Here is a 17,467-nt window from a genome sequence, read left to right as displayed (position 1 = left end):
TCTGAGGAGCAAAGGCATTTGGGTGGCAGAAGTTCTGCCACGTCTGGCGCCGTGAAAGGTGCACCCTGCACTCTGAACTCTGTCTCCACACTCCCCAGAAAGCCCACCCTCCCCATTCACAAAGGCGGGCTTCTTCCAAAGCACGGCAGCCTCATCATGGTCCGTGTTTACCTTGATCTCACTCAGGCATGGAATGCTCCCCGTCCCGGCAGCTCTATGTCTGACCCTTAACTGGCTACAGTTCCTCCACCTTCATTCCTCCAGAAGCATCATCACCTAGCAGTACTTTGATCTCTTTTGCATTTTTATTTTTTCTTTAAAGAGCACACATATTTTCCCGGTTTTTGCCAAGAGTGACTAATTGCATACAAATTTTTATTTTCAATCTTACTCCCTAAATCTTAGGTCTATGTTTCCAGCTATTTTATTGTATTCCAGGACGCTGTCATTTACATATGAGTATAATGGTAATGGTGAGGACGGTGGTGATCAGGATGGTGATGGTGATGATGGTGATGGTGATGATGACATCATCAGAACCTCACTCTTGCCCTGGGCGGAATCCCTGCCTCTGGAAAACATGGTCATTCAGCAGATAATTTACAGGGAGAGAAAGAAGAACAACCTAGTCTAATGAATCTGCAGATCCCTGAGAGATCAAGACACTCCAGGGTGTGAGACAAATAAACAACAACAAACATATGTACATACACATATATGACACACAGTGACAAGTACCACGAAGAAAAACAGAGCAGAGAAGTGCATAGAGAATAAGGAGGATGGTTCCACTTAGATAAGACAGCGCGGGAGGGGGGGCTGCTCCGAGAAGGGGTGGAAGGAAGTGAGGCGACACGTCAGGCAAAGATCTAGGGAAAGGGCCTCCAAGAAGCACAAAGGTTTTGTCAAGGACAATAATACTTCTCCACCACGACGTGCAGCCCACTCGCTGGAATGCAGATAACGCTGTGTATCTGTTCACCAGAATGTGGAAAAGCACAGTGTGTATGTTGGGCTGTAGCGATATTTCCAAATGCTGACCAAAAACATTAGATATGAGTCTTTCCCCAAAGCAGAAGTACTTCCAGCATTAGTGAAACTAACGGTATTTATAGGTGAGCTCACTGACAAGTTTGATCTAGAAAAATGCTTAAATCTGCAAATCTAGAAAGACCTTACAAGTCTACTCACCTACATTTCACTCGCCAAGCACTGTTTTCCAGAACCTTCCCAGTATTTTTAGTAAAGTAGGAAACCCCAGGGTCGTTTGGAGTCAATTCAGGGCAGGCGAATGGGCCAGTTCCAAGGAGGGGGCTGTGTCCTGCCTGGGCCCCCAGCTCGTGTCCTGGGATGTGGCCTTGGACCTGGAGCCATGCTTCTCGCTTCATCTTTGCCAAATTCCGGGATTTACGCTCCCCTCGCCAGGTGTGCACACCTGGATCCCGGGGGTCAGCAGGACCCGCGCGGATGGGGCCGGCAGGGGCGGGGAGGAGCTGCTGTGTGACCCATGCTGGGCCTGGCCTGGTGTGGCCTCAAAGACCCCCCCCCGCGGGTGCCCACGCTTCTTCCCACCCACCTTCTCCACAGTCAGCACCGTCTTCCCACCTTTAAGACAATTCACTCACTCGCGAGCCCCTGGAGCCCTGAGACAAGTGCGCCACCGACCCACCAAGGCCACATCGGAGCTCCGCGCAGAGGGCCCAGTTGCCTAACCCCACCCCCAAGCCCCGCTGGGCCTTTATTATCGTCCCTGGGACCTGAAGGCCTGTGGGCAGAGCTCACCACCTAGACCCGCTCGGTCCAGCCTTTGGCAGAGCGCGTCCTCGGAGGGCTGACCCCAGGCATGATGGGGGTGACTTTCTCCGTCTCCCCTTGCCTTGTGCCCGGACGCTGTGTCCAAATGGCCACCCCCTTCTCCTCCTGCATCTCCCCCGCCCGCCCGCCCTCTCTCCCTGGGCTCCTTTCGGGGAGCTGTTCACTGTTACGGACTGCATTGCATCCCCCATCCACTGGTGATGCCTAAACCCCAATGTGACTATGTCTGGAGATGGGGCTTTAGGGGCGTGACTGAGTGGGGTCCAACAGGGCTTGTGCCCTTCTAAAAATTAAAGGAGACCCAAGACCTCTCTCTCCCTGCCGTGTGGGACCCAGCAAGGAGACAGCCGTCAACAAGCCAAGGAGAGAGGCCTCCCGAGAAATCAGTCCTGCGGACGCCCTGCTGTTGGGCGTCCAGCCCCCAGACTGTGAGACAATGTATTTCTGTTGTCTAAGCTGCCCAGTCTGTGGTGCTCTGTGACGACAGCCTGAGCGGACAGATGTGTTCAGTATTCCATTTATATTACAAAAGATGGACAGTTTTATTCCTCGAATACAAGAGTCTGTGTCCTCAGCAGTCACACCTCCTGCACCCCTTGCCCTGAAAGAACGTGGCATTCCAAGCCCTCGCCATCCTCCCCGCCCCCACCAGCCTCGGCCCATCTCCTGTCTCCCCACCCCGGCTCCGTCCTGTCCTTCCTTCCGCTCACACAGCCACAGCGCCCGGCCCTTCTCCCTGCGGGGCTGGCGGCCTCTTTCCCCTCATGCCATGAGAATGTTTGAACCGTGGGCGCTTCCCAGTGTCCTCCAGGCAGAGCTGCCAGCCTGCTCCCCCTTCCCTCCTCAGCTCTCTCTCTGGAGCGTCCCCCGGACTCTGGACCAGAGATGTTGTGTAGACGCTGGCTGCCCCCGCCCTGCAGCCCAGCGCTCCTCTCTTGCGCCCGGCGCAGACCACGGGGCCGGTTGCCCTGCCCTGTTCCCGAACCTCTAAGGATGCGAGGTCCCGGCCCCGCCGTTTTGGTAAAGAGCGCCGTGCACATGCCCCGAGACCCAGGCCCCCGTGGAGGCCTCAGGCCCGGCACAGCCCTGGTCAGGGCCCGGGAAGCAGGACGTCCCGGGAGCCTGGGGATGTGTCCGCCCTACAGCCTGTCTGTCCTTCCTCCACGCTCGGGACCCGGGACCCCAGTCCAAGCCCGGTCTGCTCCAAGCCCGAGGGCAGGGTCCTTCATTTCCACGACCCAAACGCTTCCTGCAGGCACGATAATCCACTCCGCCAACAGCAAAGCTAGTGGCCTTCGACAGACAGGAGGGCGGTCACGTCTGCCCACAGCGACCCCCGCCCTCTAGGGCCCCGCGGCCCCGCCCCCGGCCGCTCCTCTGGCTCCGCCCCCGCCGGCCTGAGCTCCTGCAGCCCTGCCTCCCCTCGGCTGCGTCGGCCTCGCGGGCCTCCTTGGCTGCGCACACCACGTGGTTTCCCCTCCTGCCCTTTGTCCTTCTCGCCCTCGGCCTGGATGTGACATTTGTCCTTCTGGAGGAGGGTACACGTCCACAGAGGCCCTGCCGGCCACCGGCAGCCCTCTTCACGACTCCCGGCCTTTCTCTGTTTACCGCACTCATCTCCTTCCGAAAGCGTGCATTTGTCCTTGTGACCACTGAGTGTGTACCCCCAGGAGAAAGTAAACGCCCGTGAGAGACGAGCGCTCGGCGCCCGATGCACCCCCCGCATCCCAGGTGCCTGGATCCCAGCGGGAGTCCAGCAGGTGCTCACTTCGGGGACAGCGGAAGGAATGCCATCGCCGCAGACGGCGAAGCCCTGCGCGCCCCCAGCGCCTTCATATGTCTTCATCTTGGCAGTGCCCTCACCAGGCAGTAAGCCCACTGTCTGGCATGCAGTAGGTGCTCAATACTTGTTTGCTGACAAAAGTGATGAATAAAATGAGTTTGAAATGGGGGTTCCTTTACATTCTAGTGTGACCGCCATCTGCCATCTAGTGGTGAGAGCGGGCAACTTCAGGACGACGAGCTTGGGAGAAGCAGTGAGGGAGCTGAACAGGGATGAAGGCCTATGGGTACCAGGGCGACGGCGGGGCTCCCCTCACCTCCATCCTCCCGTCTGTAGGAAGAGCCCTGAGCATTCCGCTGTGGAGCCAAATCTTGCCCGTTACTGCGGAGTAGGGTGGGTAACACGTTGAAACCCCAGCAAAGTAAATGATGCAAAAGAAAAGGAACCCCAGATAAATGCACATTAAGCTTCCAGTGGTCCCACAGGTAAGACTGTGCGAATATTCGTGGTTGTGTTTGATGCTCCAGTGGGACGATCTGCTTTTCTCCCGACTCTGGGGAGATCAGATCCGTACGGAGTTTTGACTGAAAAGTACAGCAACACTGCGTTCTGAGTTTCCTTGGGGAACCTACAGACAGTGGGGGAACATTCAAGTGAATTGAGAAGGAAGGAAGGATGAGAATGAGGGAAAGGTGAAGAAAGCACGGATTAGGGATCACAGAGATGCCCGAACGACACACACTCACTACGTAAGATTACAAAAATGCCGTAAGACTGCAAACTCCAGGTACCTGTGGGCGTGGGGGAGTCACGTGACCCCTCTGGACCCCAGCTTCCTTCGTATAAACAAGAATTTTGGAAGACGTGGTCTCTGGGGGTTTTACAACCTTCAAGTTTCCTAGGCAGATCCCTAACTAAAACCTTAATGTACATTCATGACAGGTGTGAACTTTTCAAATATTTCCTTGAATAGTGGTTTGTTATGTTTCTGTAGGGTTCACCTCAAACTGAAGGGCGCTGATCCCAGATGAAATGTTACATGATTCATTAATACGTTAGCCTGCGCCTCGGTTATGTGGAACCCTAACAAGGCTTCGAGAAAGCTGAAAAGACACAGGATTGAGGAGACGGGAGTGGGCCTGCCACTCTGTGAGCCGTGGCCTACCCCGCACGGGGCGAGTCAGGCCACACAGGTGGCCAAACACAGCATCATAAACAGAATCGCTGTCCGCGATGGTCCACCAGCAGGCGTTTTAATAAATCCCAGGCATTACTTGACCGCAGGCTACACAGACAAACGTGGGATGGGCGCCAATCTTATTCTTGGGGGTAGTTAGCCAAGAAGCCCTGGGGGTTCGGAAGTGGCAGCCCCTCCCCTCCCCATGCCCACACCCTCCCATACTCTCAGTGCACACCCTAATCGCTCCCAGGTGTGGTGGTACCTGCGGGGCACCTCAGCCCACCTTCCACGCCGGACGGGCACTCAAACCATCCCAGGACGTGAGCCAAGGCCCCCCGCCCCCCCTGCCCCATATCCAGCCCCCCTCCACCACCCAGCCCCCAAGCAGAGCGCGCCCAGAGAACATCCACCACCTCACTCCTGAGAATGAGACTTGGGACCGAGACCCAGACACTGGGTGATGGAAAACCAAGCGAGGAGCGAGGTTTGAGAAGAAATTCCACGGAAGGCTCAAGGAATATGAGGAATGCAACATTCCTGTTATTGTGGTTTTTAAAAATACATCCCTCGGAGATGCACAGTGACATATTTACAGTTGAAATGCCATGATGTCTGGGAATTACTTAAATGATTCCAAGTCAAAACCACCACGACAAAAAGTAAAAGATACCAACAAATCTTGGCAAAATGTTGTCATTGTTGGAACCTGGATGATGAATATGAATGTGTGTAACTTTCCATTAAGAAAAAGTTAGAATAAATGTAGAATAGAAGGAAAAACTAACCACAATACGTGACCATAAGGGCCTGGATAACTTAGTTTTAGGAAAGCAGATGTCTGGAGCATGAAGGAAAGAATGGAGCGAGAAGGAAAGACTGAGTCTGGGCAAGATTGGCTAATGGTTCACTGTAGGACCCACCTGCACGTCACACTCAGAAATCGCAGTCAGTGTTTTCATCTCTATGTATGTCAGTTCTTAACTTACAGAAGGTCAGCCAAGAGAAACTCTGATACTTCTGAAATATGAACGCAGAAATCCAAAATGTCTTGTTCTGATCCAGTGATGGCCCTCCACCCATCTCTTGACGGGCCGTGCTAGGTACACCCCTTACCTGGCGAAGGCTGCGGGGACCCACGGGATGATGGGTGTCAGTGCTTGGGAAAGCGGTAGCACGTCCCGTGAAGTTCATCATCGTTGCTAGGCTGCATGCAGGGCATCACGGCAGAACAGAGCAGGGGGCTCGCAAGCCCAACACAACCGGGCTCTGATGGTGTGGCCGCAAGTTACTGGCTGTGTCACTTTGACTAGGCTGTATCTCCTTCTCTGACCACCTATTTTTTTCGCTTATAAAATGGAGCTAATAATGCCTGCTTTGAAGAGTGCTGTGAGGCTTAAATGAGTTAAAACAGATGAAAACTTTCTACCTCAGTCCTTAGCACACAGTCCTTTAAAACATTAGCTCGTTGTTGCTATTGTACCTCAAGACTGAAAGGTGTATCACCTAGACCTAGACTGAGACAATTCACTGTGCAACACGGTCTGACCCGTGTCCTTCCTGGCCTTTGTCTTTCTTACCTAAAGGGTCTCACCCTCTGTGTCTCATGTTCAAGCTTCCCCTTGAGCCCTGGACTTCCACCCCTGGCTTGTCTCTAGTCCTTGCACGACGGCAGACGCACACAGGAGCTCCGGACAGATGCACGAAATCTACACAAAGGCGGGCCATCGCGCTGATGCCGGCTTTTGTCACAGCAACTTCCCCACTGATACGTGTTGTGTATCTTTGCCTGAAGCCTCACTTTGAGTTAATGTCATCAAGGGATAATTGACAATGATCTCCACCCCTTGCCTCTTGTCAGATTTGACAATTCAAAGTATGTTCTAAATGTACCGAGGGGCATTTCGCAGAATACGCTTCCTTAGGCTCTTCCTCGCGGAAACTCACATGTCACTTTTCTCTCTCATGTCAAGATCTTCTTACAGATGATCCAAGTCAACTAAGCTTAGATGCCAGATGCAGATTCTAATTCCAAGTCATTACCCCGAGCATTTTATAAAATTGTTGCCAAAATTCCAGGCGGGTGCCACCCGGTCCCGGGGACACGTGGGCATCTGGTTGATTTTCCGAGCTCCTTGACCTCTCTCCCCAGGTGGACCCCATCCCTCTTCCATCTACACCCCCAGAGCTTGTAGCCCTCTGACTCAGAACTCATGTTGACGTCTGCCTCCCCCCCCACCCCGACTGTGAGAGCGCCGAGAGCATGTGCTATTTTGTTCCTCTTTCTATCCTGGTATCCAGGCCTGCCTGTACTTAGCCACAGCGGGCACCCAGAATTTGTTGAATGAACGTATAATGTCAAAGTTTCTGCACAATTTCAGAGAAGCCGGAAGTATTTTGATCAGATGAGACTTGCGTGTTCATCCGGTTCCAGCTGCCCTCTCCGTGCAGCGGCCCCGATACTGATCCCCTCCCACGTGAACATGGAGCTTCTGTTTGACCTCTCCAGGGTCAGGGAGTCTGTTGTCCTACTGCTGAATGGCCTGACCCTCAGGTCATCCTGTCTGTTAAGTCAAAGTCAGCCTGTACCTTCCGTCCACTAGTCCCAGGTCTGCAATGCAAAACATCCCCAAGTTCTGACTTGAGCTATTTCTCAGGGCAGACCTCCAATCACCTCGGAACTGCTCACTTGTCTCTTGTGACACCTGTCTTCTCTGAAAGAAACCCCCTCTTCTGGTTTCTGTTACCCCATCCTGGAAATGTTTCTAGTTTGTCTTAACCACTCTCTAGATGTCATGCCCAACACTGAACAGAACATGACACAAGGAGACTCGTGGAGCACAGTCAAGTGGGAATGACCCTTCTCGTGACCTGAATACTGCTCTTCTGTTGACAAATCCCAGGACGCTAAAAGGCCAGCTTCCTCTTGCCCTTACAAGATTGGAACTGTTGGCAGCAAAGCTAAGGGTTCACTCTGATGCCCTTCTCTTAGCAGATCTGACATCCCGTTAGGAGAGGGGGCTTGGAATGGGTCTCTCCATTATGTCTTCTTTAGTTGAAAAAAGAGAGAGAGAGGGAGAATGAAAGAAACAGGAAGGAAAAAAGGAAGGAAGGAAGGAAGGAAGGAAGGAAGGGAGGGAGGGAGGGGGGCGGAAGGAAGGGAAAGAGAGAAAGAGAGGAAGGGGAGGGAGGGAGGAGGGGGGAAGGAAGGGAAAGAAAAAGAGGAAGGAAGGAAGGAAGGAAGGAAGGAAGGGAGGGAGGGAGGGAGGAGGGGCGGAAGGAAGGGAAAGAGAGAAAGAGAGGAAGGGGAGGGAGGGAGGAGGGGGGAAGGAAGGGAAAGAAAAAAAGGAAGGAAGGAAGGAAGGAAATATTCTCAGTGCAATCTTCATTTCACTGCATCTTTCCTCTTCCCATAAAGGAAACTGACCGGAGAGGGGGGTGTGACCATCACAAGCTTCCAGATTCCTCCAGGACTTCCCCGACCTTGAAGCCTGCCAGGGCTGGTGCATCAGTTGGCAGAAAGGAAGTCAGACATTCCAAGAACTCGTCACAGAGGCAAAGACCAGCGCATTTCACATTTTGTTTCAATAATCTTGCTGATCTCTCACCTTTTAAAAAGGTAAGACTGAGAACATGAGTAGCACAGATCAGGAATGCACCGCTGTTGTTTTCAAACAGCAAGACAGCGAGGGGGAAAGAGAGGTGACACCACAAGTGGAGTGATTTGTTTTGTGTGCGCAGCTCGGCCAGATCGCCTCCAGCAGGGCAAGGGGTAGGTTACAGCCACGGCGAACGTTCAGGCGCTGTCTGCCACCTAAATCCCACCGCCAAGGATGACATCGCATGGGCATGTGGCAGGACATCTACACCGCTCTTTGGTGACCAGTGGACGGACAGAGAGAGAGGACAGCCGCTTTCCTGAAGGAAGGGGCACGGTCACGGTAGGACACCCCAGAACCGGGGGAACTGTCTATCTTGGCTTTGACTCCACGATCATCCCACGCCTGTGTTCCCTGGAGGGAATTCCCCACACCTGGTGACACACACAGAGATCTGGGCCTATTCTGGTTGTGTCGCACACCAAGAGTGCTACCAGGCTGGCGCTGCCCCTTCCTCATTTAGAATCAGCACCCTTCTGCTCAGAACCCGCCGCCCGGGAAGAGAGAGGTTCTAGATAAACTGAGTCATAAACCTCCCCCGTGCCAGGTTGGTTCTGCAGTTTACAAAACTCACAAGGCCCTCCACAAACTCCTCAAATCGGCGTTTTCATCCAAGAATGGAGGGGCATGAAGGGGCCACCAGTGACCCAGGCCTGGACGCTCTATTTTCTGCACCGACACAATGTGAAAGCCACATTCAGGTCCTCACCCCATCCCTTCCTTTTCCTGCCAATTGGGACGCAGATCTTTTAACTTCAAAACACGTGTTATCTTTTTACATTAAAATTCTGTGAGTGCATCTGAGGCCCCCAAGTCCTGTTTCTGCCACCTAAGCAGTAAATCTACTGCAAGTCTTAGAACAGTGTGTGTATTTGGCGTCAGGAAATGAGAGGTGCCCGGGGAAAATGAGAAATGCAGAGTCACCTTTAAAAAAGAAAAAAACTGTGCGTGTCCTGGAGTCCACAGAAGACTTGAAAAAAATACTGCGGCCATCTTGGCATCTTTTTGGATGAACCATCTTGTAAATCATCCAAAAACTCTTCTGCTTATACACGTACAGGCACTACCACTTGGGTTTGTGTACAGCCAACAGAAAGTTTCAAACCACAGATCCGGACGGGCTGTCCAAGGATTTAAGCCACCTCCTGAAACAGGGGAAAAAGGTCTTACAGATCTCAAGAACTCCAAGAGGTTTTTATTGATTTCAGTTTCCAATAGAATGAATATGTTTTCTCTAAATATTTTTTATCACACAACTGAAACATTGAATTATTTTTTCAGAAATAGAGTTAAATACAACGATCTAGTTACAAATTCTAATATAAAGAGTACAAAATATAATGTTATAACTTGTATTTTAAAAAAGAAATACAAACTCTATGGTCTTTCGCATTTTACTGCCTCAAAGCATAATTAGCAAAGTTGAAGAATGAACATTTTCCCCTCCGTCGCTCCACACAGACACACTACGGGGCACCTAAACCATCACTTGAAGTCCTGGCCTGTGATCTTTTTATTCTCTTTCTTTTTGCTCAGTGTATAAAATGTCCTGCGATTAGAACACACCCGAGTTAAAAGCAGTGAAACAGCATACGCTGCTTCAGACACGGAGACATTCTGAAAGTGGAAAAGTAACGTTGTACAAACGCATTCGTTGTTTTGTGCGTCGATCACACCCCCCAGGGGGTGATTTGCCTGTTTTCAAGACGGCACGTCGGTAAAGAGAATCTGGCCGTGAACACCCAGGAGGTGCGCTGCGTTCCAGGCACAGACTGAGAACTGCCATTCACCTTCTGTGACCCTGTGGGCTACACTCTATCTCCCGCTGGAAAGAAGGTGCAGCTACCTGAGCCAGGTGCCTGGGAAACAGCAGGGAGGTGTCACCTGCGACCTGCTGGGCCCGAGGCCACATCCCAGAGGCCTGCCAAACGATGACCCTGCGTGTGCACGTGCCTCCGTGTACTGTCTGCCTGACGCTGTACACAACCTGTGACTCAGCGGCCAGATCTGAAGATGGTTCTCGACATCCTGGGCAAAACCAATGCTCCGTAAGCTTGCCAAAGTGGCATATGTCATCCCCGGGGCCATTTCCTGGAGCACCTTCGTTTCAAGGAACTAGTGTCTTTCTTGGTTTACAAAATAAATAAAAGTAAATATTGGGAAGCATCTCTTAAAGCACTGAATACTTTTCAAAACCAAAAAGGCAAAATCCACTTGGCCTGAAAATCTGTACTGTACCATAACCGAGGTGAAACGCCTCCATCTGAGATGGTCCCAGGGCCTTCCAGGAACCAGGGGAGAAAAGCGACAGAACGGCTGACCAACGCCCGGAGAAGATGCTTCAACAGCTGAGTTTTCAGAGAATTTAAATGTTCATTCTTCAAGTTAAGGAATATGAGTGAATAACCTGAAAGAGTCTCTAAGCTCATTATTTGTGTTACAACAACGAGGAACAGGGCGAGCAGGGGAGGGGGAGGAGTGAGACCAGCAGCAGGAGTGTGCAGGCGGGGGCGGGGAGACACACGGAGAAGCTGCAGTGTAGACAACCAAACCCTTTATTGTCTAAGTTACATTGACGCCAACACTGTCAAATCCTGTTAAGAAACAAGGAAACAGCAGATTGGTAGAGGTAGTAGAAAGTCTGTAACAGTCAGAGGGTGACTTACAAGAGAGACCATGTGGAAATTATCCATCGAGAAAAAGTGAATCAAAACACATTGGCTAAATAAATAAGAAAAACACATATCGTATTAAATACTATGGTCAAACTGACATAAACACATGGACAAACCAATACAATACTGATGCTCAGTGGAAGAAGGGAAGCACAGTCGGGCCCCCAGACGGCTTGCCTTGGAGGGTGGTGTTCTTGGACGCCGCCCCCCGCCCCGGACCCCGTCTGCTGAATTCAGGGAAAACCTTATTTCTGTGCTCCGGGTGGAAACAAGTATTCCAACTGGCTCGGGCCGCGTGTCCGGCCAACGGGACCCCGGGACGCGCCCCTCTCCACCATGCTCCCCGCAAAGGGGTCTCCCGGGATGACACCTGCGGCTCTGAAGGCCGCCTCTGAAACGGTAAGAACGTACACGATCGTGTCACTCTGGGTACAGAATTCCTCTGAATAACTGAAACACAGAGAAACAGACCGAATCACGAGCCCCTGTGCGTTCCTGAACTGTCACCCTTCGCTGTCAGCCAAGAAAATAAAAGCTAGAAGATGCAGAAACCATCACTGTGGGGAGACTATGGAAGTGATCAAACGGAAGTCAACAGAAAGGCATGTCGATTGCTAGGGTGAACAGAGGAATGTAGCTCTGAAACTTTGCTCAAAATAACTTTAGAGGACAGTCACTGAATCGTATCTGCAAGGACATTCCTAATGACACCAACACGACAGATCATTCTGGTACATATCCGGTGTAAGAATATCAGGAAAAAATAAGTAAAAAAGTTATATATATATACACACACATACATGCAGCTATATGCGTGTGTATATACATGTATATATATATTTATAGATAGAAGCTAGCCAGTTACATTGCATTGTTTGCAAATGTTGCAAAGTAACCTGAACGGTCAAGTAATTTAAATTCAGTAACAAGGAGAATCCACACCCAAACATTAACTAAGAACAACAACAACAATAACAACAACAATAATAATAATAATAAAATTCAACGAATCATTAGAACAGGAAAACCACACTTTAGGGGGTGTGTGTGTGTGTGTGTGTGTGTGTTTCAACAAGTCTTTGTATCAGAAGCCCATTTTCTACAAAAACTGCACTAATCCATTACTGTATTAGGTAAACGGTCGCTCTCACCAGTATTAAAGATTAGGATAATTTCTGTACATGTAAAATTATTGCTTTTTTGAAAAATATATTTAGCATATGCTCGTTTTAATCCATTTCCTGCCTTTACAAAATTTCACAATTAAAAAAAACCTAGTAAAGCTTTTGCAAAAAATTTCACAGAACATTTTCATTCAAGGCAGCAGTAACTTTTGATAATGCATAAGATCATTATGTGCAAAAGTCTGACACTCTCAGAAACGTCACCATCACACACGGTGTCATGGTAATCGGAAAAGAAAATATCTGTATCTGTGGAATACAATTTCAACTGCGTACACTGCAAGGTTTAAGACCCTTTGTTACGGCCCTTAACTCCCCACCGCTAAAACTGGCATCTGCGCGACTGAGGAAGAGGTATATTAAGCTGTCCGACCCACGGGCCGGGGGGCCTCCACGCTCTGGGAATGAAGGGACTCGTCCCATGGAGGCCCCCCGGCCCAAGAAGAAAAGACGCCTACTTGCTGGGACAGATGGACAGGAAGGCAGGGAGGGAGGGGGGCGCAGGAGGCCCCAGAGCACCAGGACCCCGGCGACCTGGGCCCCCCCCGGGCTCAGGGGATCCTCCCGCTAGGACTAAAAGGGTCCAAATCGAGGGGGGTTCAGTGGCTAGATCATTTGTTAAGACAGGCAGTCTTCCGTTGTAAGCAGTTTGCAGAATGTAGCCCTGTTACCAAAAGGTCCTGAGAATAAACAAAGAAGCCTGCTTTGCTTAGTGCTCAACCAGCTCTCTTCTCCCAAGCACAGCAAAAGCCTTCCCACGGATGTGTTTCCTCTGCCGGATTCACTGAGCACAGATGGGAGAGAGGGACACACCTGGGAAACGCAGAGGGCCCCCAAGGGGATGCGATGGGACCACTGAGGAAGGAGGACCTTGTCACCCGCCCGCCCCCCATCGAGCCTGTTTCCACAGCACCTCAAGGCCCATCCTTCCTCTTTTATTCACTATTTTAAATACCCACTAAGACAAGGAGAGGCCAGAGCGTCAAAACTCCGTCAACCTGGACCCCTCCGCCGTCTGTTGTGACGTCACCTCCAACAGGCCTCTGAGCAGCGGCGGCGGCTCCTGTTTCAGTGCTTGGCTGCTTCACTCTGTCCGACACACACGAGCATCCTTCTTCCAGTGTCTCAAACCTGTCTTGAACAATATCGATGCTTTGCGCTCCTACCGTGGCTCCCACCTCCACCGTTTATTATAAGAAAATACGGACTATGGTCGGTGAGCACATATATGCATATAGAATATCTACACGTAATTCTAAGTCGAGCATCTTTGTTGATGTTTAACGTGTAACAAGGAGAAGCCCTCCCTTCAGCTTCCGCTCCGCCCAGCGGCTGCAGGATCTGAGGTGTCCGGTTGGGAGTTCTTCCACGGGGCGGTCAGGGTCACGGTCGGGACATCCACAAGGGAACTGCGGACGCTGTCCCGGGGCACCAGGGATGGTGAAAGCGTGTCTCTAGGTTCCCTTTCTGAGAGGCACTGTTTGGACAGTATCTGCATTAGAATGGTCTCTCCCCTGGGGAAAAAAGAGACAAGAGAAAAGCTCATTTCTGCCTTTGGTTTCCAAGTGCATTTTTCCTATTAATTTTCTTAGCAACGCCCAGAGCACCCACAGCAACCTTCACAGAGCCACTGAGTCAGGTCGGCAGAGACCCCTGGCTTCAGCTTTAACTCACTGCATACGAGCAGAATATGTTTGCACTGTGCCTTCCTGCCTTCCAAGGCAGCTTGAGAAAATCACCCCCAGTGATCTACAGAGGTCCATTAGCCGTCTCTGTTCCGCATGCAAGAACAGCAAATCATAGTGCCTGAACCAGCTCCGGAGGAAAGGTTACAAAGATGGCCAGATGGGGCCGGAGGACTCAAAACAGCAGTGCACCGTGAGTAATACAAAGCGGGGTTCACAGGTGAACGACGGCGCCAGAACAGGGTTGGATTTGGGGGCCATACGAACCAGAAGTACAGCACTCCCACAGGTCTGTCAGCACCCGAGGGAGCGTCCACCCATTTCCGTAAATAATTACCACGTTGGAAAAATAGAAAGGGTTATTCTACAGTCAAGGGAACTGCAAGATGAAAACGAGCATGAAGGAAAGCCGAAGATTTCAGAGAAGGCTCTCGCGCGACACGTGCAGCATCGCTGTTTGAACAGTGGAGTTTACAATCTGAGGACACGACAGGGCAAGATGAATCTTACTTAACTGCATGAACCTTCAGCTAAAGTCCCGATGAAGTAAAACCGACAGCTTGAAATTAACATGCACACATAAAATGCAGCGCTCGTGTGAAATTCCAACTGGTTTCCAGCTATGCCTGCAGGAACCCTAGAAATAAGTGTGTGTTGGGGGGGGGTCTGGTTGACATAATGAATTAAGTGCCTCTCTTTAGTTAATAGTTTCAGAAAACTCCTACGTAAAACTAGCTCTGCATTCACGACACCTACCAGTCGACATCTAGCGGAAGTCAGAAAGATACTCAACAAAATTTTATGGGGGGCTGGGGGGAGTGGGCACAGTGGTACGGACAGTAGTTTATTTGAAATGTAGGAAACAGTAACGGAATGAGAGAGGTGATAAAACTTCCTTAAGTAGATGGTGAATTTCCTGCAGTAAACTGAGAAGGATGTTTTGCATTTTTGCACAGCGACATCACGCCGTGGGGAGATCCATCATCGACAGGGCTCATTTGGAACTGGTTCCAGATACATTCGAGGACGGAAAATGGCCTTTGTGTTTACGGACAGAAAAACAGGAGTTATTGTTAGCTGTTAGGTGGCTGGCCTTGAACGTTTTGAGGAAGTATGTAGCAAACAGACTTGCTGGGGAGTCCATAAATGGGCAAGGAATGTGTATGAACACGTGTGTTGTGTGTGTCCAGATTCTGTATACACAATCCAGGCACCTCCTTGGATTTCCCTTCCTTTGGACCAGAATACACAGGCTTGTATTGGAAGAAGGAAAAAGGATGGTTAGAGAAGAAGCATGAAGATGGCCCTCTGTCCGTAAAGGACTGAAGTTTTACACTGCAGGCTCAGGAAGTTTTAAAGCTATGTATTTTAGAGGGACAGAAAAATCTGGCTAACCCGAATAACCAGGTTGTTTCATTCAGTCCACAGATCTAGAGGCACAGATGCCAAGTTTCTCTTTACAAATGAGGCGATGTGTTCACACAGCATCTCACTTTTAAGAGAGCTGTTTTCACTTCCGATTCGTTGGGACCAACACCTTACTCCTCAATACAGCAGTCCTATATAGGGTTTTTAAGAAATGACTGAAATTCATCTGAGAAATGAGGCCCAGGGGAAAATGCAGCCATGGAAGAAAGGAGGCACAGAAATACTTAAATTAAGTGGACACATGATATCTGAGCGCAAACAAGTTACTTTTATTCTCCCACAAAGAAAGAGGCAGCAGAAAATGAGAAGCACGCTTTCAGGAAACTTGGCGTTTCTTTATTGCAGCTGTGTGAATTGTGGACTCTTCAGTAAAACTGAACAATATTTATTCAGAAATAAATATCATCTTTCTTTAAGGCGCTTCAGCGTTCCAGGGATGAATAGTGACTTACGGAACTTGACGAGGCCTACTTTTTCTTCCCCTTTTGTCTTATAAGGTAAAGGAATGCATATGTGCTCACGTGTGGGAGTAAGTGACCCCCACACACAAAAGCCTGTATCCTCTGGGACACAGGTGAGTCTCTTGGCCTCCGTGGACCAAGGCCTGCATTAGACATGCGTGGTGATGCTAAACGCCTAACGATGTACAGGGAACATCTTACTGGCAAGGACCTTTCCCAACAAGCCAACAGGTAGCTGGGACTCGCGTTATGACAGGTCATTTTGGATAAATCACTAGTTATAGTCACGACTTTTCACCTTATGTTACGCTGAGTGGGAAAACGGATACTGTGTTTCAAGACATTTGGTTTACATGAGTAAGAAAATTACTGAGACAAACCAGCTGAATTTTGAAATGCGATCTGTGATATTGAGAATCTAAAAGTGACACTGAAAACAGATCATACATAGATTCAAATATACCAGCCTATGGGATTTCTCCATCATTTGCATTCTAATCTCCGTAGCTAAAAATGAGACAAATTAGGTTGCCATTTTTCTCCTCAGTTCCCTTTATTTTGATTAATGGAATTATTTCTCCAGCTTAACTATTTTAAAATAACATTTAGAATAATAAACTATTAATCATAGTCTATAAATTTTGGCAAGGAATTCAAACAAGTCGTAACACCAGATTTCATATTTCAGCAAAAGGCGGTCTGGTCTTTTAAGTCCCAAAACCAGGGGAATGGAGGGAGAGAGGGTTAATTTTTCTTGGTTTTAGAAAGACCATTATTTAATTTCTAACATTTAACGACCAATACAATTGGAAAAATAAATTTCTCCACAACATTAAAGAAACCCCCCCTACTCTTTTCTCTAACATCCATAGCGCAGTGATAGCAATATTTTAAAAAGCATATTATTTTCAAAAAATGTTCTTTCTAATGATGAATTTTGATGACTACTAGAAATTAAATGTTCAGTTGTGTTAAATTTATGGCAAAGCATCTTGAAAATGATGCTATACGTGAATTCCTCCTCTTACGTAGAGTTTTGCTTGGGACATCAGCTTCTCTTACGATCAGAATTATCTTCCTAATACAACAGGCGCCAGTAGCGGGTGCCTTTATTCCCCAGGGCTGGAAGATTCATCCCCACAGCTAGGGAAGCTCCACTAATGAAGAGGGCTCCTGGCTGCCAGGGCTCAAACCCTTTTACAACAAATGCAAAGGAACGGGATGCCCACAGAATAGATACTGTGCCCAGGAACAAACTATCCGATACCCTATTACCCAATCCAGACCTTTAACTTCCAAGGAGTCGGTAATCCTTTCCACCCCACCCAACAGAGGAATGTGCTGATAAAGAAACTGCTCTGGGATCTCCGAGTTCAAGTGCAAGCCTGTAACACAGAAGGGGCTTAGCCAGTGTGCGTGCAGAAAAGAGACCACGACCAAAAACACATCAAAAGGAAACTCTCTGGCGGAGGGGTGTGGGAGAGAGATGGGTTGGGAGGTTGGGATTAGCAGATGCAAACTAGTATATATAGGACGGATAAACAACAAGGTCCTAACGTACAGCACAGGGAACTATAGTCAATATCCTGTAATAAACCAT

The 17,467-nt window shown here is 49.5% G+C and overlaps 1 protein-coding gene across 9 annotated transcripts in view; it reads right to left on the bottom strand.

Moving 5' to 3' along the window:
• Positions 1–12,677: 12,677 nt before the first annotated feature.
• ZNF516 (zinc finger protein 516) overlaps positions 12,678–17,467 on the bottom strand; it is a 110,233-nt gene continuing 105,443 nt past the window's right edge. For 8 of the 9 annotated variants that reach the window (XM_079942725.1, XM_079942728.1, XM_079942723.1 and 5 more), the window contains one exon: positions 12,678–13,807. In XM_079942725.1, the coding sequence (XP_079798851.1) occupies positions 13,748–13,807 (60 nt within the window). In that variant the 3' untranslated portion in view covers positions 12,678–13,747. The remainder of the gene's footprint in view (positions 13,808–17,467) is intronic. The other variant, XR_013831325.1, reaches the window with a different exon arrangement.

The sequence above is a fragment of the Stenella coeruleoalba genome (genome assembly GCF_951394435.1).
Source record: "Stenella coeruleoalba genome assembly, chromosome: 14".
NCBI lineage: Eukaryota > Metazoa > Chordata > Mammalia > Artiodactyla > Delphinidae > Stenella > Stenella coeruleoalba.
This window is presented reverse-complemented; position numbering and strand designations above follow the sequence as displayed.